Genomic DNA, 27105 nt, shown 5'->3' with positions numbered 1-27105 from the left:
GGGGGAAGTTCATGTTCTAAAATAAATGGGTATTGAGTTAGGAAAGGGAGGGGGAGGTTGAAAATAGAGAAAAGGACTTCTCCCCCCTGAAACAGTGTAGGAAAAGCAAAGCATATCATACCCACTATATTTCTCTATTTTTCAAGGCTGCAGCATATACTTTTCTTGCTCCCACTAGCAGAGAAGAGTGAGGGCTACAATCAAATTCAAATACTACTGTGAAAAAACACTTAATTCCACCCACATACGGTATTTGTTTTTACTGCTATTTTCAAAGAAAGGTGGTAGGTAAACAAATCAGGGGACACCTACCTATATATATATAACCACCTGCAGTGTTCATTTCAAGACATCTGTGGGGTGGTGCCTACACAGGTTTCTATTTCATTTGAGAAAAGAACCTTGTGGCAGCATTAAGTTTTTATTTAGAAAAGAGAAACCTCAGATACTTTATTAAAATGCAATCCATCCAATTGTCCTCAAAGATTTTTAGAAACAAATTAAATTTTAATATGAAATACAAGCCACAGATATTTTTTAACATCCTTTTCAAAATTCAGACTTTTGGGTTTAGTCAAATGATAGGCATCACTTTTACCCTGCTGGTGAACCCTATTTTCAATACAGAGAAATGCATAGAATGAATGTAATGGAAGCACACTGATATTTATTTCTTGGGTACTGTGACAAAAATGTGTAGCCTCCCTCTGTGCTTAAGGTGGAAAACAAAAAGAGGCTTTGGTGGTCTGAAAAAGAATGGCTCCTTTTTACCCTGCCTGGGTCACCAACTCTAAATACTACCATTTGTAAAATGGTATGTTTTGTCACCATAAAGTAATTGTCTGGAATTAGGCTTCCTGAGATAAGGATCCCTTCGGAGAGTCCGTGATGTAGTAAGGCAGAAAGAGCACAGGTTTTGCATCAAAGTGCTTGGCTTCAAGTTTCAGGTTTAGGGAGGAATCCTGGACAGGTGACTGGACCTCCCTTAGCCTCACTGTTTTCTCCTCTGAGGAATGGAGAACGCTCACGTGATTATTGTAAAGACGAAATGACATAATGTGTAATTGCTATGTAAGAGAGAGCTGTTATTATGTTTCCTGCCCCAGTTCTGGTTACACGGACATTGTTCACTCAAATGCTATTCAGTGGCATTAACCCTGAGGACAATTGGCAATTAACAGCTGACAATAAACCGTATTTTCTGTAAATACAGACGATGCCACTTTTCGCCCCATTACTCTGTCCTTCCACTCATCAAATGTTGCCTAATAAATAACTATATTTCACGTCTCATCACTTTAACACACTTATTTTATGTGATTCTATCCAAATCCAATAGCACATATGTATCAGGGTTTTGCTATTTCATGGCTTAGTCTCAAATTACGCACGGCCCATCCAAACACGCTGAATCAGAGGACTGAGTGAGGTCATCAGATCAACTCCTCTTCCCTTGCGAATCTTCATCTGCATCGCTGTTAACGACCTCCCATAAAGGAAGTGTCAGCTCTCAAGAAACTGCCCTTATAATCAGGAGTTTTTCTCTACAGCTCCCATTTCTAAATCTCTTGCTATCACTTTAAGCATATTTTTTGTCCTAATCTTTTCAGTGGAAATGAAATACAGATGGTCAAAATTATGTCAGTATATTTAAAGAATCAAGGACTTAAGAAATTATAAATATAAGAAGATTTTTTGTATTTCAGGCTTTTAAGGTCCATCAGTTTTCTGCCAACATGGCAAATTTATCTTGCCTGTCATCACAAGTGGCAGTGTTTTGATGTGTAAAAGAGAATTAATACAGTTCTGAAACTAATTTTATAACGTTCTGTGATGGCATCATCACTTTTCAAGGAGAAGAGGGGGCAAGCATGCCAATTCAAGGACAATAGTAAGTTTGAGAAAAGGGAAGCTACAGAGGACAGATTCCCAGTTCTGTGGGTCCGAGAAGGCCTAAGACTGAGGTGAGAAGTAATGGGTATATGGTTAGAATGTGGGGAGGAATCTAAATTCTCATGGCTTGTTACCAAGGGGCCCCCAGTGCCCAGGGACTTAGATTGTCCTTACAAGGGGCTCAGTTGGACCCAGAAAACATGCAGAAGGTACTATTATTACACTCCATCCTAGGTGATGGGAAGATGAGTTAAAGAGAGGTTATATCATTTGTCCAAGGCTTCAGAGGCTAATGAAGCCAGGAGTCAAACCCAGGCAGTCTGAACCCAGAGTCTGAACTCTAAACACTATCCTACACTGTATGAAAGTTCTGAGCTCACAGAAAGTGATCAATATTATTAACTTTTTTTTTTTTGACAGTTGCGGGCTTGGACCAATTTTACTTACATTTCCTAGCACAAGGCCTTCCACACAGAAATTTAAAAATCAAAACCAAAACAACAACAAAAAAAACTTCTCTTAAACAACACTTGGGTGAAAATCATGACAATGACAATGAAAACACTACCTATTCTTAATATTGAAACTGAGCCACCACTGTGTTCCTATTTGGGAGATATTTAAGTTACAAGTTAGAACTAGAATCAGGTTGGGAGTTAGAAGACCTGGGCCAGTGGCTTCATAACAGGTTTCTCACTCCCCATTTTGGGCTTCAATTTCCATTTCTCTAAAATGAAGAAGTGAGACTATATCACTGTTTTATAATCATGCTCCTGGAGCTCTAAGCTTTTTAGAGAGAGTAGGGACAGAAATGAGAAGTGGATACCTCTGGCCCCCAGATTCTCAGCCTCCAATTCAATCAGGAAAGTTCTGTTTTTATCTGTTTTATATACTTGAGGTCAGAGACAAATTTTATTTGGGGGAGGAAAAAAAAAAGGTTCTGCTGCAAACCAAGAAAGGGAGACTGAAAAACCCCTTGGACCATGTGAAATCTAAGAGCCCCTGTCACCTCTGACATTTTTTGTTAATCTCCAAATATGATTAACCTGGAGACTCCAGGTGGAAGGGGTTTTAGTAGCAGTTTCTAAATGTTTTCTTCTAATTTTTATTCAGTTGCTCTTTTTTTTTTTATTCAGGGCTGGATAAAAATAAACAAGAGCTATTACCCTAATGTCTGTATTAGCAATATTGATCCACTTATCCCGGTCAAAGTACTTAGAACAAACTTCATGGAAAAGCAACGCTTCACTTAAGGGTGCCTTTGTTAAAGGGGAGTATTAACTCTTTTGCCCACAAGGAAAAGAAGTAAGTCAAAAAGGGCATGTAATAACATTGACATTCATCAATATTTAATTGGGTTTTTTTCCTGATTTAGTCTGAACTTCTTCCTCCAAAAGCACAAAGCAATGAAATCAATATATGACTTAAACAGAAAAAGCACATAGTCTAACAGTTTAGTGCCTCTAGAGACACCCTCTAGATAAGACTCCTGCAGGATAAGATTGTACATTGCGTGTAAATGAACTGGAAGGCAGAACTCTTAAACACCAGGGCAGGTCTCCCGCCAGTGGAAGCACAGAGCTGCACACCAAACGCTGACAAAAAGTTATACCCAGGACTCTCTTAACTTGATGGAGAAGAGCACTAACAAAATATTCTTCCAGAGGTGGCAAGGGGCTAGAAAGAGTTAGAAGAGATGACAGCTACTAAGCTAAAAGTTATCTATGTATCCAGTTTTACACATACATATTTTAGGAATTAAAAATGAATAAAGAATTTTAGAAAACTATCAAAAACTACCTGTTTTCCAAGAGGTTAGCGTTATTAGCACAAATCCAGATGTCAAAAATTTCTTTTTCCTGATAATTAGTAGAGGGAGGCAAGACTCTCCATTTAAGGCAAAGATCTAAAATAATCAAAACAAAACCACATACATACAAGAAAGACCACAATCAGAAGTGAATCTAACATAGTAAGATGTCAGGTTGCATATACCAAAAGTATGAGGTATTTCAATCCAAAGACAAGTGAATCCTTGATCACATACCATTATATTTGATGGCACAAATAGTTCAGGATTCTATGAGCTACCCTAGGACACCATCAATAAATTATTATTGTTGCTGCTGTTATTATTATTATCGCCATTATTGCTTAAGTTCTTTCCAGTTGGTTTCTACTAGTTTCAGCCAGAAGAATCTTAAGTAATATGTCCCTCTTCACCTCTTCTCAAACCATATGAAGACTTCCAGTGACCTGACTCTCCCATTTTTTCTGACCTATTATCTATCTGCCAACAATACCACTGTTCATCTCCAACCACATGACTAACATAACAAGGAAAATCAAGCTCTCTCTACCATTTACACATAGTTCCTTGTTCTGCAATTTTTTTTTTTTTTTTTTTTTTTACAGCTCTTATCCTACTCTCCAGTCTACAGTCTTGACTTCTTTATCCCTTTCTCCCTTTCAGTCCCTCCTGGTTTTTAGGACTAAGGCACTCTACTCTCCCCAGGCTATTCCTCACTTTAATCCTGAGTTCCCTCCAGACCCACTGTTAATGGCTCTTGGGTAAATACTTCCCTCTGCTCATATAAGATGGAGGCAGTTTGCACAGTGGTTAAGAATATGAATAGCCCAGAAAATTAAAGTTATGGCAAACTCACTCATTTTTGTAATTCCCACAACCAATATCTACATCTCACTGCATCTGGCAACACAACAGCAAGCACCAGTTTTTAATAGAGTAGCCCTCACATTAAATAAAACCATCATAGACTATATTGTACAGTTATGTTGCTAATTTTCCTTTGAAATGCAAAATATTTTAAGCTTTTTTTTTTTGGTCAAAAGTGGTAACATCTTAACATACAAATAAAAACCTTTTTGTAGTTGTAAGATTTAGCTTATAAATCATTCAAATTGAAGTGAAAGATTACCAGGTCATTGTTAATGACTTAGTCTATTAAGAATATATGTATTTTTGTAAAGGAAAAGCACATGTAGATATTTAATCAGTAGTATATGTCTGTTTTGAAGAAATAAAATGCTGCTTAGAGATTCTCTTTAAATATTTTTTATTTTTGTGCTCAAATGCATTTTCTGTTGATCTATGGAATGTTCTGTACAAAGCTGTATGGTTGTACTGTTGGGCTAGACACTTTTGTTTTTTAAAATCTGTACTTAGCCAAATGTATCTGACCATATTAAAATACAGTATCTTTGTTATTAAAAATTTGATTGCAAAAAAGAAAAAAAGAATCTGAATAGCTCCACAATGACTACCTCTATATCTCAGAAAAATTACTGCACTATGTTTCAGTATCATCATCTGTAAAAAGAGATTAATATTACTACTTACCTAAAAGGGTTCCTGAGGATTATATGATATAATAACAATGATAAAAGCCAACACTGCTAGGTATTATCTGTGATGGTTACTTTTATGTGTCAATTTGATGGGGCCAAGGGGTGCCTGGATATTTGGTCAAACATTATTCTGAGTGTATCTGTGAGGGTGTTTTGGATGAGATTAATATTTGAGCTGGTAGAATGAGTAAAGCACACTGTCTTCCCTAATATGGGTGGGCCTCAACAAATCACTTGAAGGCCTGAATAGAGGAAAAAAAAAAAAAAGCTGACACTCTTGCAAGTAAGAAGAAACCTCTGACTGTCTTGAACTGAGACATCAGTTTTTTCCTGCCTTCAGACTAGAACTAAAACATCGGCTCTTCCTGGGTATTGAGCCTGTCAACATTTAGACTGGAACTACATCATCAGGTCTCCTGGTTCTCAGGCCTTAAGACTCAAACTGGAATTAAACCAATGGCTCTTCTAGGTCTTCAGCTTGCTGACTACAGATCTTGGGAGTTGTCAGCCTCCTTAATCATGTGAGCCAATTTCCTATAATCAATATCTAGCTAACTATCCATCCATCTGTCCATAAATCTCTCTATCCTATTGGTTCTCCTTCTCTGGAGAACCCTAATACACTATCCCAAGCACTTAGTAAACTTTACATGTGTGAATTAATTGTATTTTCACAAAACTTCATGATGTAACTACAAATACTAACCTCATTTTATAAATAAGAAAACTGAGGCTTAGAGAAGTTAAGGAATTTGCCCAATTTCACACAGCTCTCAGGTACCGGAGATTGCATTCTGGCAGTACCTTGCACATAACAAAAACACTGGCATTTTTAGCCAGTAATATTATCATCCAATAGGCTGTTGCATATAGTCATCAATTTCCTCAGTTATACCTTCTAAGCATCTGTCTGTCATTTGTGTTCCTCTTAAATCTCACTGCCATGCCTTTATTCAGACATTTACAATTTCTCACCTGGATCCTGAATTATGCCAGTAGTCTCGTCAGAGGTCTGACCCAACCTCTGCTCTAGCCCTCCTCCAAATCATCCTGCACTAAGCTGCCAGAGCAACCTTACTACAAGTGACATCTAACCAGTCAGGTCCTCTTTGGACCACCCCAGGCTCAAGGTTGGGGAGGTGTTCCCTTGGCCCTGTGTAAGTAGCTACAGGGTGATTTTTTGTTTGCTTGACTGCCTTCCCCACTGAATGGCCGATTCCCTGCAGACAGCAGAGACACATAATAAGTGTTCAATGCTTCAATGATGTCACTCTCCTTCTGAAAAACTTCCGGTGCCTCTCCATTGCCTATTAAAGTAAAAACTCCTTATCCTGGCATTCAAGGCCATTTAACATGTTTACTCAACCTAACAGTTTTGTCTTTTATTATTTATTCATCATTCATTCAGTCAGTAGTCAATTACTAAGTACCTACTCTTATTTAACATAGTGTTAAGTATTAAAAATAGAAAAATGACTGTTTCTATTACCCACCACAAAAATATTAGCTGAAGTATACACCTGATATTAACACAGATTTCCAGCTAAGTCTCTGCCCTTCAAAAGCCTACTTTAAAGACCATGGCAAAGCTACCTCTGTCATGAAGACTTGCTTTAATCTCCTCCTCTCCCCTTTCTTTGAACCCTCAAACAACTTTGGGCCTCTCCAAATCATTTACACTATTTTCACCTCTATTACAATTATTTTCATACTCATCTTAACCTTTCTCCTAGACCCTAATCTCCTTGGAAGCGAAAACTCTGTCTTACCCACCTTTGTCTTCCTCATGCCCTATTTTTTAACACAACAACTTGCATATTAGGCTCTCACTAAAAGTTTGCTAATTGGAATGAAATTTAACACTCACCACACTGAATAATGAATGGGATGGCCATGGCCCGTCTTCTTTGATATTGAATAGAATCTGAAGATTTCTCCATGTCCTTATTATTCAGGTATCCAAGTTCATTCCAAAACAATGTTAGATTTCTATTACCTAAAAAAAAAGAAAGAAAAAAGCAGGCAAAGAATAATGAAAGAAAATAAAATCAGTAAGATAAAGATGATAAGCAAAGGGAAATTTGGATATAAACACATGTATATACAATACGATCTCGAACATGTAAAAACTAATACATATACAGAAATGATTAAAATATTTGACACTGGTTTCCTCTGAGTATGGGTGAAATTTGTTTTCTACTTTACACTTTCTTGCATTTTTTCAAACTGTATGTAATAAATATGCAACATCTTTATAATAAAACTGAACACAATTGCAGTTATAAAAATAATACACACTTTTATTGTTGCAATAAAATACATTGACACTTAAAACTTTTTTCTTAAATACTCCTAGGAGGGACTGCACTGATTAAACTTAAAAGCCACCCTTAAGACTATTGATACAAATATTTATCATCTTGTCTCACGGTCAGAGTTTCTATTTTATCTCTGGTTCCCTTCTCTTCCAGTCTCTTTGTTTATGCCCTACGCTTGCCCTAGATTCTAAACTTCCTCCTTGCTTAGAACAGTACTTGTCATGGAGGCCCATTCAGGAGTCCTCCTTAAGAGGCTGTGTTCTTATCTGTTGATCCAGCAACTGCACTGCTAGGAATCTTCCCTACAAACATACAACACAATGGCCATATATATCATAGCATTGTTTGAATAGAAAACAAAAAAACAAAAAAAAAACCCCTGGAAACAAGGTAAAAGTCTAGAATAGGGAACTGATAAATCCCATTTTCAAACAAGGGAACATTAGATAAACTTTAAAACATGGAGTTAGAGCTAAATATATTATTGCATCAAGATCTCCAAGACAGAGTTCTAATAATAATTTTTTAAAAAGATGTAAAACAGCAAACCTAGTATAATCAACTTTTGTAATGTAAAAAAAGAGCATATACGTATAAAATTTTGAAGGACATGCTTTTCTATTCCTAAAAGGACACAAAAGAAAGTTTTAATAATGGATACCATTGGAGAAAGGACAGAGGTAGAGAGGAAGTCAGGGGAAGGTACTTTCACTTTTCTTTTTTTTACTTTCTGAACACTCTGAGTATTTTTACTTGTGCATGTATTACTTTAAAAATACTTTTTTGAAAAAAGCATCCATATTTACCATTCTGTCCGATATGGTAACCAACTGGCCACATATGGCTACTGAGCATTGAAATGTGGCAAATACAGAACATTTCATCAATGTACAAAGTTCAAAAAGTAATATTCTAAAATATATACCTTGGAAATAAAATATACGAAATAGGGCCAGCCTTACATCAACCTTAACAATTGACTGTGTAATCCAGGCAAAATACCAATAAACGTCTTTACACCTTCCTATACCTTTTAAAATTTAGGTTCAGAATGCTATGTGCCTTTAAGACCAGCAGGGAAGGAACTCAGTCTTCAAAAGGGGCTTTGCAATTGAGCTGGGCTTACAGCTACCCTCACAAATTCCCTGGTCTCCTACCTTGTTTCTTCACAAAATCCCTACCAGCTCTTGCCTCAGATTTCCCTTTGGATTCTGCTTCTTGGGCTTTTCTCAACTCAGACTTTTGGTTTTCTGCTCTTCGCTCAGCATTTGGTATTGGCCCAGCCCAGACTCCACTTTTTCGCTGCACACCAGACCCTGAAACACTCTTTAGTGTCTGGACAGGGCTCATGAGACCTTGTTCTCTGATTTCCACATGAACTACTCAGTTCTTATTATGTCAAGGCAGGAAGTGCTGTAGATTAAAGTCAGGTGACTTTGAGTGCTGTGTCTACCACAGATTTATTGTGTAACTGTGGGAAAGCCAGTAAATTTTCTTATCCATAAAGTGAGTGTTTACAATAACTTGTCTTACATGGTTATCACTAAGAATAAATATGAAGGTGCATTAAAAACAGTAGTGCTGTGCAGAAATTTAAGTTACTGCTGTTCTGTATTTGTTTTCTCTCTAAATGTTACTTCCCCAAGAAGACCTCACCTTTGCAAACAAGGAACTGTGCTTTATCACTATGCATGCTCTCAACTCAGAGCTCAGCAACCTGCACCTAATAAGCCCTCAAAAAATCTTGCTCCCATTCTTGATAAAATAGCTCATTAATGTTTTGTTTGGGATAAAATGGAAGTGAAATAACATCTCTCCCTGAAAACATTAACTAATCACAGTTAACACAACCCAGCAAACTTATAAAATGAACATCAACTGTGAATCCCAAAATAAATATTTTAAGAGCGATAAAACTACTAGCATGTCAGAAACACAGGCACATGCCTCTCAAGGGTGGAGTGATACCTGCTCTGTGGTCACACCACTCTTACAATGCTTACACGTTACATTTCAGTTCACTTTATGTCTATTTTCCCTCTAGAAAGTGAAATCCTTGAAGACAATGCCTATGTTTAGGATCTTGCTTTCAGTAGCTGACACTCAGAGCTTAATGTTTACTTATAAGACTAAATAATACTAAAGAATTACTGGCTATCAAAGATATAAATGAGAACACTCAGTAGCCCAACATCTAATGACCAGGACTGATAGAAGATATTATACTATTCAAAGTAGATATCAGGACAAAGGAAATAACCAGAGATATTCAATCTGGGAATCAGAAATTGCTTTTCCTAACTGCCAATGGAACTTTTTTTTCCCTTCAGATAGCAGCTACTCCAATATGCATAATTTATAATATGTTATTAAAACAAATTTCCATGGAGTGGACCCTGAAGACTAGGTAGACGCTTCAGCAAGTGGATAAGTAAGTTGCCAGAGAAACGGCAGTGGGAGGAAACATACCACACCAGTTTCTGTTTTCTTTCATGTGTTACTCAGTCTGTAGAGATTTATACAACTATCCTGAGAAAAAAATTCCTCCCATACAAGGGAACCCCCAAAAGTCTATCAGTGGATTTTTCAGCAGAAACCTTATAGATCAGGCGAGAGTGGGATAATATAATCAAAGTGCTGAAAGAAAAACATAACCTGCCAACCATGAATACATTACCTGTATTGAAGCTATCCTTCAGAAATGAGGGAGAAATAAAGAATTTCCCAAACAAACAAAAGCTGAGGGAGTTCATTACTAGACCTGCCTTACAAGAAATGCTAAAGGGAGTTCTTCAAGCTGAAATGAAAGGAAACTAATTAGTAACTTAAAAATGTGAAAATATAAAAGGGTATATATATAAAGGGTATACCCTTTTATATATAAAAGGGTATAAATATATAAGGGTAAGTATATAGTCAAATTCAGAATACTCTAATTCTGTAATGATGGTATATAAATCACTTAACTCTAGTATAAATGGTAAAAGACAAAGTATTAAAACCATAGCTACAATATTTATTAATGAATACACAGTATTAAAATATGTAAATTGTGAAATAAAGAACATAAAATGCTTGTGGGGGGAGGGAGTAAAACAGTTGAGTTTTTATATGTGATAGAAGTTAAGTTGTTGTAAACTTAAAATAGACTGTTATAACTATAACATGTTTTATGTATGCCTCATAACCACAAAGCAAAAACCTATAGCAGATGTACAAAAGATAAAGAGAAAGGATTCAAAGTATAATACTACAGAAAATTATCATATCACAAAGGAAGAGACCAAGAGAGAAAGAAAGAAACAAAGGAACTACAGAACAGACAGAAAACAATGAATAAGATGGCAATAGTAAATCCTTATCTATCAATAATTACTTCAAATATAAGTGGATTAAATTCTCCAATCAAAAGATGTAAAGTGACTGAATAGATAAAAACCAAGACCCAGGGCTTCCCTGGTGCTGCAGTGGTTAAGAATCCGCCTGCCAATGCAGGGGACACAGGTTCGGGCCCTGGTCTGGGAGGATCCCGCATGCCGCAGAGCAACTTAAGCCCGTGAGCCACAACTACTGAGCCTGCGCGTCTGGAGCCTGTGCTCTGCAACGGGAGAGGCCGCGACAGTGATAGGCCCGCGCACCGTGATGAAGAGCGGCCCCCGCTCACCACAAATGGAGAAAGCCCTCACACAGAAACGAAGACCCAACACAGCCAAAAATAAATAAATAAATAAATTTATAAAAAACCAAGACCCAACTATATGATGTCTATAAAAGACTCACATCAGTTTTAAGGCCACACATAGGCTCAAATTGAAGTGATGGAAAAAAAGATACCGTGCAAATGGAAACCAAAAGAGAGCATGGGTAGCTATACTTATATCAGACAAAACATACTTTAAGTCAAAAACTGTAGGAAGAGAAAAAGAAGGTTATCATTTAACGATAAAGAAGCTGATTCATCAAGAGGCTATTAACAATTGTAAATACATACACCCAATATCAGAGCACCTAAATATATTAAGCAAATATTAACAGATCTAAAGGGAGAAATAGACTGCAATGCAATAATAGTAGGAGTCTGCATTACCCTTCTTTTAACAATGAATAGGTCATCCAGAGATAAAATTATAAGAAAAAAATGGACTTGAACTATACATTAGATAAAATGGACCTAACAGACATACACACAATATTTCATCCAATAGCAACAAAATAAACATTCTTCTCAAATGCATATGGAATATTCTCCAGCATAGATCATATGTTAGGTCACAAAATAAATCTTAACAAATTTACAAAGATTGAATCATATCAAGTATCTTTTCCGACCATAATGAAACTAGAAATCAGCAAGAGGAAGAAAGTTGGAAAATTCACAAATAGGTGGAAATTAAATAATGGACTACTGAACAACCAAGGAGTCAAAGAGGAAATCAAAAGGGCAAAGGAAACAACCCATTTACCATCACATCAAAAAGAATAAAATACCTAGGAATAAATCTACCTAAGGAGGCAAAAGACTTATACTCTGAAAACTATAAGACACTGATGAAAGTAATTGAAGATGACACAAACAAATGGAAAGATATACCATGTTCTTGGATTGGAAGAATCAATATTGTTAAAATGACCATACTACCCAAGGCAATCTACAGATTCAATACAATCCCTATCAAATTACCAATGGGGTTTTTCATAGAACTAAACAAATAATTTAAAAATTTGTATGGAAATACAAAAGACCCTGAAGAGCCAAAGCAATCTTGAGAAAGAAGAACAGAGCTGGAGGAATCAGGTTGCCTAATTTCGGACTATACTACAAAGCTACAGTTATCAAAACAGTATGGCAGTGGCACAAAAACAGAAATAGAGATCAATGGAACAGAACAGAAAGCCCGAAATAAACCCATGCATAGCAATAAACACCTACATTAAGAAACAAGAAAGATCTCAAAGAGCCTAATTTTATACCTCAAGGAGGTAGAAAAAGAACTAAGCCCAAATTAGCAGAAGGAAGAAAAGAGCAAAGATCAGAACAGAAATAAATGAAATAGAGAACAGAAAACAATAGAAAAGATCAATGAAACTAAGAGCTGCTTTTTGAAAAGGTAAACAAAATTGTAAAACTGTTAATAAGACAAGCTAAGAAAAACAGTGAAGACTCAAATAAATAAAGTCAGAAATGAAAGAGGGGACATTACAGCTGATACCACAGAACTATCAATGCAAAGGATCTTAAGAGACTGCTATGAACAATTATATGCCAACAAATTATATAACCAAGAAGAAATGGGTAAATTCCTAGAAACATACAAACTACCAAGACTGAATCATGAAGAAATAGAAAATATGAACAGACCAAGAGTGAGTAAAAAGATTGAATCAGTAATCAAAAATCTCCCAGCATTTTTTCGACTGGGTTTTTTTTTTGATATTGAACTGCATGAGCTGTTTGTATATTTTGGAGATTAATCCCTTGTCGGTTGCTTCATTTGCAAATATTTTCTCCCATTCTGAGGGTTGTCTTTTTGTTTTGTTTATGGTTTCCTTTTCTGTGCAAAAGCTTTTAAGTTTAATTAGATCTCATTTGTTTATTTTTGTTTTTATTTCCATTACTCTAGTTGGTGAATGAAAAAAGATCTTGCTGCTATTTCAAAGAGTGTTCTGCCAAAGTTTTCCTCTAAGAGTTTTATAGTGCCCGTCCTTACATTTAGGTCTTTAATCCATTTTGAGCTTATTTTTGTGTATGGTGTTAAGGAGTGTTCTAATTTCATTCTTTTACATGTAGCTGTCCAGTTTTCCTAGCACTACTTATTGAAGAGACTGTCTTTTTCTCCATTATATATTCTTGCCACCTTTGTCATAGATTAGGTGACCATAGGTGCATGGGTTTATCTCTGGGCTTTCTATCCTGTTCCATTGATCTATATTTCTGTTTCTGTGCCAGTACCATACTGTTTTGATGACTGTAGCTTTGTAGTATAGTCTGAAGTCAGGGAGTCTGATTCTTCAGCTCCATTTTTCTTTCTCAAGATTGCTTTGGTTATTTGGAGTCCTTTGTGTTTCCATACAAAAAATGGACATAAGATCTAAATAGACATTTCTCCAAAGAAGACATACAGATGGCCAAATAGCACATGAAAAGATGCTCAACATCACTAATTATTAGAGAAATGCAAATCAAAACTACAATGAGGTATCACCTCACACCAGTCAGAATGGCCATCACCAAATAATCTACAAACAGTAAATGCTGGAGAGGGTGTGGAGAAAAGGGAACCTTCCTACACTGTTGATGGGAATGTAAATTGGTGTAGCCACTATGGAGAACAGTATGGAGGTTCCTTAAAAAACTAAAAATAGAATCACCATATGACCTAGCAATTCCACTCCTGGGCATATACCCAGAGAAACCCATAATTTGAAAAGATACATGCACCCCAATGTTCATTGCAGCACTATTTACAATAGCCAGGACATCTAAGCAACCTAAATGTCCGTCAACAGGGGAATGGATAAAGAAGCTGTGGTACATATATACAATGGAATATTACTCAGCCATGAAAAAGAACAAAATAATGCCATTTACAGTAACATGGATGGACCTAGAGATTGTCATACTGAGTGAAATAAGTCAGACACAGAAAGACAAACATCATATGATATCACTTATATGTGGAATCTAATAAAAAGCGTACAAATGAACTTATTTACAAAACGGAAGTAGAGTCACAGATGTAGAAAACTAACTTAGATGTAGAACTAACAGATGTAGAAAACTAACTAACTAGGGGATAAGAGGCAGGAGGGATAAATTGGGAGACTGGGATTGACATATACACACTACCATATATAAAATAGGTAACTAATAAGAACCTGCTGTATAGCACAGGGAACTCTACTCAGTACTCTGTAATGGCCTATATGGGAAAAGAATAAAAAAAAAAAAAAGAGTGGATATATGTAGACATATAACTGATTCACTTTGCTGTACACCTGAAACTAACACAACATTGTAAATCAACTATATGTCAATAAAAAATTTTTTAAAAAATCTCCCAACAAATAAAAAGCCCAGGACCAGATGGCTTCAGTGGTGAATTTTATCAAACATTAAAGAAATGAATACGTATCCTTCTCTATCTCTTCCAAAAAACTGAAGAGGAGGACACCCTTCCAAACTCATTTTATGAGGTCTGTATTACCCTGATTCCAAAACCAGATAAGGACATTATAAGGAAAGAAAAGTATAGGCTAATATCACCGGTGAACATAGATGCAAAAATCCTCAACGAAACAAAGCAAACCAAATTCAACAGAACAATAAAAGGATCATGTGGTATTTATCCCTGGATGCAAAAACAGTTCAACATACATAAATCAATAAATATGACACACTACATTAATGGAATGAAGACTAAAAATCATACGATCATCTCAATAGGTACAGAAATAGCATTTGACAAAATTCAACACCACTTTATGATAAAAACTCTCAACAAATGAATTACAGAAACTATGTACCTCAACATAATGAAGGCCACAGACAACAAGCCCACAGCCAACATCATACTCAACAGTGAAAAGTTAAAATTTTTCTTCAAGATCAGGAATAAGACAAGGATGTCCAATTTTGCCACTTCTATTCAACACAGTACTGGAAGTCCTAATCAGAGCAATTAGTCATGAAAAAAGAAATAAAAGGCAACCAAATCAGAAAGGAAGAAGTTAAAATTTTCTCTGTTTGCAGATGACATGATAGTATATATGCAAAACCTAAAGACTCCACCAAAAAACCAAACAAGGAATTCAGTAAAGTTGCAAGATACAAAATCAACATACAAAAATCAGTTGCATCTCTGTCACTAACAATGAACTATCTGACAGAGAAATTAAGAAAGCAATTTCATTTACAATAGTATCAAAAACAAGAAAATACTTAGGATTAAATTTAACCACGGAGATGAAAGACCTATACACTGAAATCTATTGACTGACGAAAAACACTGAAGACATAAATAAATGGAAAGATATCCTGTGTTCTTTGATTGAGAGAATATTTGATTGAAAGAGTATGTCCATACTACTCAAAGCAATCTATAGATTCAATGCAATCCCTATGAAAATTACTATGACATTTTTCATAGAAGTACAAAAAACAATACTGAAATTTGTGTGGAACCACAAAAGACCTTGAATAGTCAAAGCTATCTTGAGAAAGAAGAACAAAGTTGGAGGCACCACACTTCCTAATTTCAAATTATAACAAAGCTATAGTAATCAGGACACTATGGGACTGGCATAAAAACAGACACATTGACAAGTGGAATAGAATAGAAAGCCTAGAAATAAACCCACACACATATAGCCAACTAATCTTCGACAAGGGTGCCAAGAACACACATAAAGAACATTCTTTTCAATAAATGGTGTGAAAACTGGATATACTCACAAAAGAATGAAACTATTTTATGCCACTCATAAATATTAACCCAAAATGAATTAAAGACTTAATTGTAAGACCTGAAACCATAAAGTTCCTAGAAGAAAACATATAAAAAGCTCCTTGACATTGGTCTGGGTGATGATTTTTTTTTTTTTTTTTGATATGACACTAAAAGCACAAGCAAAAAAAAAAAAAAAGGTGGGACTATATCAAACTGCAAAGTCTCTATATAGCAAATTAAACAATCAAAAAAATTAAAAGATAACATACAGAAGGGGAGAAAATATCTGCAAGTAATTTATATGATAAGCGGTTAATATCTAAAATGTACAAAGAACTCACACAACTGAATAACAACAACAAAAAAACTCTTACTGAAAAATGGGCCAAAGACCTGAATAGACAGTTTTCCAAAAAAGACATACAAATGGCCAACAGGTACATGAAAAGGTGCTCAACATCACAAATAATCAGGGAAGTGCAAATCAAAACCACAATAAGATATCACTTCATACCTGTTAGGATGGCTATTATCAAAAAGAGAAGATAAAACAAATGTTGGGGATGTGGAGAAAAAGGAAGCCTTGTGCACTGTTGGTGGGAATGTAAATTGGTATGAGCATTATGGAAAACAGTATGGAGTTTCCTCAAAAATTAAAAATATAACTATTATATGATCCAGAAACCCACTTCTGGGTATATATCTGAAGCAAATGGAATCAGTATCTTGAGAAGATATTTGCACTCCCATGTTCATTGCAACATTAGTCACTACAGGCAAGATATGGAAATATGGAAACCACCTAAGTGTCCAATGATGGATGAATGGCTGAAGAAAATGGTGTGTGTGTGTGTGTGCGCGCACGAGAGAGAGAGAATAAAATATTATTTAGCCATAAAAAAGTTGAAGATCCTGCCATTTGCTATAAGAATGAATGTGGAGGTCATTACTGCTAAGTGAAACAAGCCAGACATAAAAATATATGATATGACTTATATGTGGAATCTAAAAATAATAATAATAAAGTTGAACTCATAAAAACAGAAAGTAGAATGGTGGTTGCTGGCAACTGTGGGCCAGAGGTAATGGGGAGACGTTGGTCAAAGGGTACAAGCTTTCAGTTATAAACTCAGTAAGTTCTGAGGATCTAATGTACAGCATGGTGACTATAGTTAATAATACTGTATTGCATACTTGAAATTTGCTAAGAGAGTAGATCTTAAGCATTCTTACCCCTCACACATGCAACAAGGTAACTGCGTGACGTGACAGATGTTTTAATTAACTTGACAGTGGTAAATATTTCACAAATATTTCATTAATCATCATGCTGTTCACTTTATAAACATACACGATTTTTTTTGTCAATTATACCCCAATAAACCTGGAAAAAAATTCTTGTCTATCCTAGTCTGGCAAGAAATAGTAAAATTAATAATAAAATTTATTAAACTAGGTTGGCCTTAACATATGAAGTGGTATACAATTGTGGGTATTTTTAATATATGGTTTTAATAAACCGTTTTTTGTTAATGTGTATTAATGAAGGTTTTTAAATTGCCCTTTCATCAAGAAGTCAATTAAGAGCAAAAAAGTGAAATTTCAAAATATGAAAAAGTACTTGACTTTTAAAAATACATCTTAAATATTTCCACCCAATGGAGAATGCTATGTAGGTAACCCAAAATTCATTAATTTCATAATTATATTAAGAACCTCAAGGTATTCTGATTTTAAAATTCACTTTACATTTATAAACAGGAAATATTTATAATATTCAAAATTATAGAATACATACCTTGAGACTTTTGTTTGAATAATCAACAAGCTTGTTAAATTAATGGAATAATCAGGGATTAATGCACACAGAATTAAAGTCCTGATTTCTAGAATAAGTATCTGAGAAAAGCTGTGAAAATTTAATTTATTGCTAGCTATGTATGGAGTACTGTATTCAGAAGATTCCTAACATTTCAATTAATTTGATTAATTTTTCAGGAGCCTCTTAAAACCAGGAAAAAATAGTGGGAACTACTGCAATAACTTACTAAAAAAAACTGTCAAAAACAGTAACTAAAAGAGCAGTTCACATAGATTTTGCCTCTTAAAAAGAGGAGAAATGTAACAGCCTCCTAGATGTCAGTTTCATATCTATTCATAGAATGTATAATGACATTCAGGGAATCAGCCAAGTGGAGAAGTAATAAAATTCAGTAATAAACTACCAAAGCAAAGCTTTGATGTTTTCAATCAAAATAAGGAAACCTAAAACAGTTTATGAAATCAAAGCACCAGGAAAATCTTAAGATGGAGAAGGTATTTAAATGAGGTCCCTGCCTTCAGGTAGTTCTGCATCTAAATAGATGATTATATTCTATTTTTAAAGATCTCAAATAGAAATTACACATCCATTCTCAGAGGACTGTTGATCACACCTCCTCCTCTGTTGAATATTGTCCTATTTGTCATTACCTGTGTCATTCTTAGCTAAGCTAGACATGAGACCCTTGCTAAGCTGATCCATGGTGTGATCATTTATCATTTATAGTCTTGATGGCATCTCTGGGTTAGGGATAGCAGACTGGTTTCAACTGATACGCCAACTCCCATCAGTTGGTAGTGAAGCCTGTACACTCTTGAGGCCAGCGGCCACTTATCAGGAAGAACTGCCATGATGGCTTAGAGAATGTGTGGTGCATTTGAGATGAGAGAGGGCCTATATGATCATTTCCCAAAGAACTCTATTTAAATTGAGGCGAGATGAAACAAGGCAAGATGTCTTCAGTGGTGCTGAAGGTGCTTCCAGCGCCATTCTTCCTCTTGGCTCGTGAATGTGGCGGAGTGGGGTTGGGTCAGTCTCATGGTACAGTACAGTCAATGGCAGAAGTAGGTGGCAGCTGCAGTCAGAATACCTTCCCTTCTCCACTCTACTGTGAGCACAGCGGACTCCACAGACTCCAGGAATCTGCGGAGTTGGTCCAACTTCATAGTAAGGTCATTACTTCACCTGACAATGTTGCATCATTTTCTCTCATTCCATATCAGCTGCTTCCCACGAGGATCTCCTTAAGCTGCAAAAATGATTTCAGAACCACCCCCTGCTCCCGACTTGAGAAAATACATGATGACAAAAAAAATAAATAAATCATGAATTTAATCATACTTTTGTGTGATTTTACATCTTACTACCCACAACTACATCTATACGTATTGGAAAAACTGTAGCATGTACATGTACAAGACATAATGCCATTTTAGACAATCACTGGTAGCCAGGGATTCAAGGACTCCAAGCCACCCTCTAAGGTCCCCTAGGGCTTCCTGCCTACCAGTTCAGAACCACATTGTTCTGCACACTGGAGACTAGAAGGAAGATGGATGGAGGCCTCAGGGTGACAAACTTTCAAAAACAAACCTCAGGAGAGTTAGGTTTCCACTGGTTCTTTCCTTATAAAGGAACAATTTTACTTTCCCTTTTCAGGTTATACTTTTATTTTGTCATGTTCATAGCTTTCTTTAGATATACTCATTTTTTCCTATTCTTTCTAAAATGTGGAAATCAAAATTAGACATAATAATAGAAATATATTCATAAAACATTCTGTGTTATCATGGGCAATAGCCTAGTTAGCTACCTAAGTCTCCTCAATACCTGGATTAGCATAATTTTTCTTTCTACCAGGACTCTCTTTACCTTACTCAGACATACACAAAGCCCCCTAACTGACTTAATGGTCTCAAAGTCTAAAGACTCTTTTTGCTGTTGTTAATACAACTTATGTTTAATTCTGATTGCACTGTCTTAATATCAGAGTCATTAGATACAACTTACTCTTTCTTCTAAGGTACACATATGCAGACTAATGACCAGAGTTTTGAGGTCTTGCTTCTGGTATGGCAGGGAAAAATCAAACTGTAAGAATCAAAGTGTATTTAATTCCAGACAAAAGAAGAGGAGCTGGCTTTTTCATATTTTATTTGCAATATAGGTGAGATCCTCTGAGATATTTTAGCAAGAAACTTCATTGTAGATGTAAAAAATGTCATTATCATGATAATAATACAAGTGCAGTCAGAAAGAAAAGGAAGCGTAAGTGCTGTCAATGGTGATAATTTCAATTACCAGGTGAAAGCAGTGTAAATGGATAAAATCTAAGAATGTGATCATTTTTAAAAAAAAGAAATCAATCCACTGAACTCCTGAACCATCCTGCTATTTGCTGGGAGCTGGCACAAAGTAACAATTTTAAACAGAGTACATATTTATGCCATATAAATAAGTTAGGCAAATGTCTATAATGTTTTTTAATATTTTAATTTTATCTCTAATTCCTCTCAAATCAAGCTTTCAGCCAATGTAATTTGTTTAGTCGTACAGAGTTCCATTGTTTCTGCTGTCAAATAGTAAATTACCAACTAACATGGGTAACCAAATAGTAGATGAAAAAAGTTTTTCTTTACAGAAGTATTAGAGTTAATAATCAAAGAAAATATGAAAGAATTAGAATATAAGATTTTGGAACTCTTAAGGGATCTGAGCTTTGATCATTAACTGTTAATATCATTAAAAGAGAGACAATCGAATGACTTATGGCTCCTGATAGAAAACACTACCACCTCTGAAGCATCCTGATGAAGCAACAACAAAAAAACACATCTGAATTTGGTCAAGCTGCTAGATTCTACCAATTTACAGAGAAATAAACAGAATGGAAGAATCTGTTAAACTACACCCAGTAATTCAGTCAGCAAAATTTAAACCATGAAAACTATAAGACAACCAACTCAGTTTTTCCTACAAATAAATTCCCACTGCCAAAAAAAAAAAAAAAGAGAGAGAGTGAGCAGTAAAGAGAAATATGAGGATGGAGTAGAGGGGCTATGAATTATAATAGAAAATAATTCAAAATATAAAAGATAGGCTGGATATTTTTATGATATTAAGAAAGTATTGATAATTTTTTAGGTGTGATATTTGTATTGTGGTTATGTTTTTAAACAGAGTTCTTTCTTTTAGGAATACATGCTAAAATATATACAGCGCTTCCCTGGTGGCACAGTGGTTAAGAATCCACCTGCCAATGCAGGGGACACGGGTTCAAGCCCTGGTCCGGGAAGATCCCACATGCCACGGAGCAACTAAGCCCATGCGCCACAACTACTGAGCCTGCACTCTAGAGCCCGCAAGCCACAACTACTGAGCCCGTGAGCCACAACTACTGAGCCCGTGTGCCACAAGTAGAGCTTGTGGTGCCGCACACCTAGAGCCTGTACTCCGCAACAAGAGAAGCCACCGCAATGAGAAGCCCACACACCGCAACGAAAAGTAGCCCCCGCTCGCTGCAAGTAGAGAAAGCCTGTGCACAGCAACGAAGACCCAATGCAGCCAAAAATAAATAAATAAATTTATAAAAAAAGTTCTTCCGTGTTTTAAAAAAAAAAAATTATATATATATATATATATATATATATATATATATATATACACACACACACACACACGGATATAATTATAAAGTGTCTGGAATGTCCTTCATAACCCAGTTGTGGGGGAGTAGGTGGGAGCATGGATAAAACCAGTTTGCCCAGAAGTTGATAACTGTTGAGGTTGGATGAAGGGTTTACGGATTTCATTTTCCTTAAATCTGCCTAATTTTGCAATTTCCCATATATATTAGTTTACTAAGGCTGCCATAACAAAACACCATAGACTGGGTGGCTTAAACAACAGAGATTTATTTCCTCACCGCTCTGGAGGCTGAAAGCCCAAGATCAATGTGTTGGCAGGTTGGTTTTCTGTGAGGCCTCTCTCCACCTTCTCACTGAGTCCTCACATATTCTTTTCTCTGTGCACACCCATCCCTGGTGTCTCTTCGTGTGTCCACATTTCCTCTTCATATAAGGACACCAGTGACATTGGATTAGGGCCCAGCCTAACTGCCTCGTTTAAAATTAATCACCTCTTTAAAGGTCCTATCTCCAAACACAATCACATTCTGGGGGTTTCTGGGAGTTAGGACTAAAACATATGAATTCAGGGGAGGCACAATTCAGCCCATACCACCATAATACAAATGTTTTTAAATAAAAGATAAAATACAATAGAATAGATACATAAAATCCGTAACTTCAAAAACTGAATTTTAAAAAATGACTTGCTTCTCAACCTACACCTTCAAATAAACTTGTCTCATAGCCTCGTCTTTCAATACTTACATAGGCCTCCTCACTCAACGTGTATCCCTAGCAGAATGCTGTGTTTCACTTTTCTTGAAGTGCCTTCCTGAGATCTCTGAGACTTAAGTATATAATAAGAGAAACAAAATTTTGTTGTGAGCAGCTAGCTACATCTAGCTACTGGACTGTTATGGGCTGAACATTTGTGTCCCTCCTAAATTCCTATGTTGATGCCTAATTCCCAAGGTGATGGTATTTGGAGGTGGGGCCTTTGGGAAGTAACGAGGTCATTAGGGGGAGCCATCATGAATGGGACTGGTGCCCTTATAAGAAGAGGCCAGAGAGCTCACTCACTCTTTTTCCACCATGGGAGGATACAACAAGATGTCAGCAGCCTGCAAACTGGAAGAAGGGCTCTCACCAGAACCCAACCGTGCTGGCACCCTGATCTTGGACTTCCAGCCTCCAAAGCTATGAGAAATAAATTTACGTTGCTCATAAACTGGTCAGTCTGTGGTATCTTGCTATAGCAGCCCAAGCTAAGGCATAGAGAGTTATCTATTTTTAAAAGAATTATTCATCTAACAAATATTATCCCTTACTTTCAAAATTATACAAACTGAGAAATTAATATGGTTAATTGTCCTCACCCAGTGTCCCATTTGTACCTCACTGGAGGTCATCGGTGGAGGGCCAAGTGCTTGATTTCTGTATCCAGTGCAACAGGATTTAAATAAAATCAGAGAGAAAATACTGGCCAAACCTAACATATCAGGAAGAATAGCACATTAGGTAAAAGTCACCATATGATTCCAAAAATGGTCCTGACAACATGAAAAAAATGAGCCTAATAAGGTGATAACATTTAATAGGAATAAATGTAGGATTCTACACTAGGGTCCAAAAACACTTACTGGAAAAATATAAAAGAAGTATGGCTTAACAAGAACACACATTAAACATTTTATTAAGAACTTTAATTGGTAATAAAGATACTGAGGGTCAATAATGTGCTTACTCAGAATATATTAGGCTATAGCAACAGAATTACAACTTAAAGAGATGATGATCCCATTTTATTCAAGGTTTCATCTGAAATTTTTGTTTCCAGGTAATAGACTTCACAAAAAATAAGGTGAAAATGGTGAATATATTTAATGCCTTGTCAAATAAAGGATAACAACAGAACTTGGAAATGTTAGGATAATATAAGACTGAAGAGAGACAGAAAACTTCAAATAGACGGCTGTCATTTGAAAAGGCTTTAGGCCTATCCTTCCTGGCCCCAAGGGGGAAGAATGAAGTTAGCCTTGCTAACTCCTCCCCATCCTTCAGGAAGTAGCTCTTCCTCACGGAGGCCTTCTCTGGCCTCTAAACTGTGAGCTCCTGATCACTGGCTCCCACTTCTTCTCTGCTGGCCACCAATCCCATTTCTAATTGTCAAATTGCGTTAGCCCTGCTAGACTGTAAATTCCCAGAAAGGGTGGACCACATCTGATGTGTTGGTCCTATAACACTCCACGCCTGGCACAGACGAATGAGTAAAAGAACATATGAGAAATAGATTTGACATTAACATGAAAATGTATTTTCTAACACAGTTGTGCAAAGATTCATGGGCTGCCTCAGGAAGTAGCGATTTTTCTTTCATGGAAAACCCTTGTTCAGGCTTAAAGTGGCTTCCACTTGTCTAGGGCAGGGGTGCGTGAGGTAGAGGGGAATTAAAGCATGGGGTGGGAGGTAGTGACTCAATGAAATGATTTTTAACCTTCTTACCAACCTGAGGCCCTATGATTTGAGTGCTGCTGGGAAAGACTGTGCTTATTACATCATAGATTTCATTTTAGCACGTCAGCTATATTCTGATCCATTTTGGAAAATTTTAGTAATACACTTCTACGTAATTGCTTCTGCTCAAACTCAAATTTCATTTGATATTTCCCTCCATCTTCTTCTTCTCCTTCTCTCCCTATTCCAAAAAGCTGATGATTAATATTTCCATCTTACTGTAAGGATGCATAAAGTTTCAGAAAACATAGTAGCAGACAGTGGGGTGAGGACAGACTCAGAGACAAGAAAATCACTTCTGAGATTCTTAGCACGAACTGTGCCAAAAGTAAATGCAGCTTTGACAAATGACACAAAAGTCATCACCTCTCCATTCCCCTTTCTGCTGATTCGATTTTTACAAGGGCCCAATTTTCCACAGAAACTGATCAGACTTGCAGCAAATACAAAGACTGCATCTTTTATTTATAAGGCAAAAAATCTGCCCAAATACTTTTCATTAAAATTGCGTGTCCTGTAATACTAGCTTTCGGAGTATTAGTCAAGCATGACATAACTTTGCTTACTCCTGTGGGAATTAATCAGCAAAGACCTTGAAGGTCGATCTCCTCAGCACAGTTCCTGAGACTACCACTTCTGACCTTGATCACTTGATTCAGTTTGACAATGATGTCTGGGGGTGAAATTGTGAGATAGGTGAGCAAATGCACAAGCTCACTGTCCTTTCTCCACTCTCTGCTTTCCTTCTAGAGGAACATCTTTTGTGAGAGCATCCTCTAGCCCTAAATCAATTCAGAGACAATTATGGAGTTAGGAAATCAACATGTTATTAACCATCAATAATTACAATACAAATATAACTTACTAATCTTGAATCTTATTACATCTACTGAGAAGGTTTTGAAAAAGTTAGGTAGATAAGATAGAAATAGGAAGTTACATACAGGGGGGGAAGGCTGGCAAGTCACACCCTGGAGTTGAGAGTACAAAGTTGGGAGGCTACCCACACTCCACACAAAGGAGCTTCCAGAGGAAATATGAGGACGGGGGAAGTGGCATAATTTTCAAATGCTCAGGCGTTTTCTTTTTGAACCATGTCATGCTAGCATTTAAAGACCAGCAAGAGGATCACTGATCTATACCACCTCACCCTGTATATTCCTATGTCTTCTACAGCTTTAAGCACAGCCAGCCAAATAATGTAGTCATTCCTACATTTAGTATAACTTCAAACATATCTCTGAGAAAAAAAAAAAAAAAACACATGTGAAAAAGTATGCCTATGCTAAGCAAAAGTTGTACTCTTCAGAGAAGTGCTTCTTAAACTTTAGTGTGCATACACATCCCCTGGAGATTTTGCTAACATGCAGATTTTAATCCAGTAGCTCTTGGGTGGGACCTGAGATTCTGCATTTATAACAAGCTCTCAGGCAATGCTGATGCCGCCGGTCCGCAGACCACACTCTGAGGAGCTTTTAGACTGTGACAGGAAAATCCAGTCTGGGCAGGAAATCTGTGCCCTCAACTTCATTCCCCCTTTACATTTTTTTCCCCTGAGTTCCTGCACTCTTTCCTGTTTCACTGGTACAAGAAAATTTCAGAACCAAGCAGAGTGGGTACAAAAGAAAAGAAAATATTCTAAGATTACAACTTCAAGTGGGACAATAATAAGATTTTAAGTTGTCGCAAGGTTAGAGACATAATTTTTGATATGCATGAATTATACATACTTCATGCAATTCACTGAACAAATACACAGTAGCCTATTTCTTTCCATAAGTGAAGCCCTATGTCTGCATAATTTAAAGGAGGTTTATTTTATTAATGCACAGCACACCACTATTCAGGTATCTCTGGAGAGTGAGGTGATATGAAAAAGTCAAATTTTCCAGATAACTAAAGTTTATCTTTTTACGTTTCCAAGCATATGTATTTTAGTGATTTTTTTCATCTAAATCTTTCTGGAATTAACATATTCAAGACTTATTAGATATACAAAACATGGTTTAATATACCTCTAATTTTCCAGGGTCAACAATGATTATTCTACAGCATGATGTAACAATACTGCAGGTGCTACTCAGGTCCATGTGGGGCTCTGCACTCCTACACAGTAGAGTCCTAGAGTGTCCTTTGGGGGTTTCTCAGCTTATTTCCAGCAAACTTCTGCCCCCTCTCTACATGATCAGCTGCCACTTCATAGTGCTCTCTGATTGCCCTCCTCTTAGAATTTTTAATCTGCTGCTTTATTTCTCACATAATATTCTGGGGAAGATTTTAAGACTAATTTCCTTTATGTTTGTTTTTTTAATGCAGGCACTCTCTTTCAGGGTTTGGGGTTACTGGTTACCCGAATCAGTGCAATCATTCCAGCTTAAAGACATCACCAAGTTAATCTCCCATTAAGTATCTCTTACTATGACTACTGAATACTCACTGATTCCAGTGTCCTTACAGTAATGGACCAAGTATTGTCCCATAACTTTTAGAAGATGATTATACTCTCGGACATTGAGAAATTCCTGCTTATTATGGGATGGTTCCATGATCTCCAAGGGTATATCAACAATTCCAACCACACCTGCACCAAGTCTGGAAGAATAAATACATATAGAAATTATACGAAATTGAGCTAAGGAAACAGAAAAGGCTAATATACCCTCATCTTTCAAAATCAATTTTTTAAAAAACAAATTCAGTCATTTGGTCCAAACCATGTCAAAGTTAACAGATTATCTTATAACTGTACTTTTTAATGTAAGTCTACGGTCATCCTAGTTGTGCTTGGTCCCATAATACAAAATCTCTTAATACATCATTACTGAATTAATAAGACTCCTTTTCCAAACCTATAACCTGACATGGGGAGTCAAGGTGGGTGGGAAGAGGAGTCCTTTTAGCAATAAACATCCCTAACAATCCCTTACGGCAATAAACCGACATGGTCCTCTTAACAATATGAGCCAGTCACTTTTTTCATCCTCATTTCACCTGTCGGGTTGGATTTCCCCTCATCATTGCAGAGGTCCACAGGTGCTCAGTGGGAATATATGGGCTGTATTATCTGAGAAGTAACAGCCTGATGGATAAACTTAAATTTTTGTTCACAT

At 36.4% G+C, this 27105-nt stretch overlaps 1 protein-coding gene across 1 annotated transcript in view; it reads right to left on the bottom strand.

The window, feature by feature from the left end:
- Window positions 1–27105, bottom strand: part of MORC1 (MORC family CW-type zinc finger 1) — a 239008-nt gene that overhangs the window by 75813 nt on the left and 136090 nt on the right. The window contains 3 exon segments of the mRNA XM_036849689.1: window positions 3694–3799; window positions 7130–7258; window positions 26433–26587. Coding sequence (XP_036705584.1) covers window positions 3694–3799; window positions 7130–7258; window positions 26433–26587 — 390 coding nt within the window.

Source organism: Balaenoptera musculus, chromosome 4 (genome assembly GCF_009873245.2).
Source record: "Balaenoptera musculus isolate JJ_BM4_2016_0621 chromosome 4, mBalMus1.pri.v3, whole genome shotgun sequence".
NCBI classification, from domain to species: Eukaryota; Metazoa; Chordata; class Mammalia; order Artiodactyla; family Balaenopteridae; genus Balaenoptera; species Balaenoptera musculus.
Note: the sequence above shows the minus strand (reverse complement) of the source record. Positions and strands in the feature narration are given on the sequence as shown.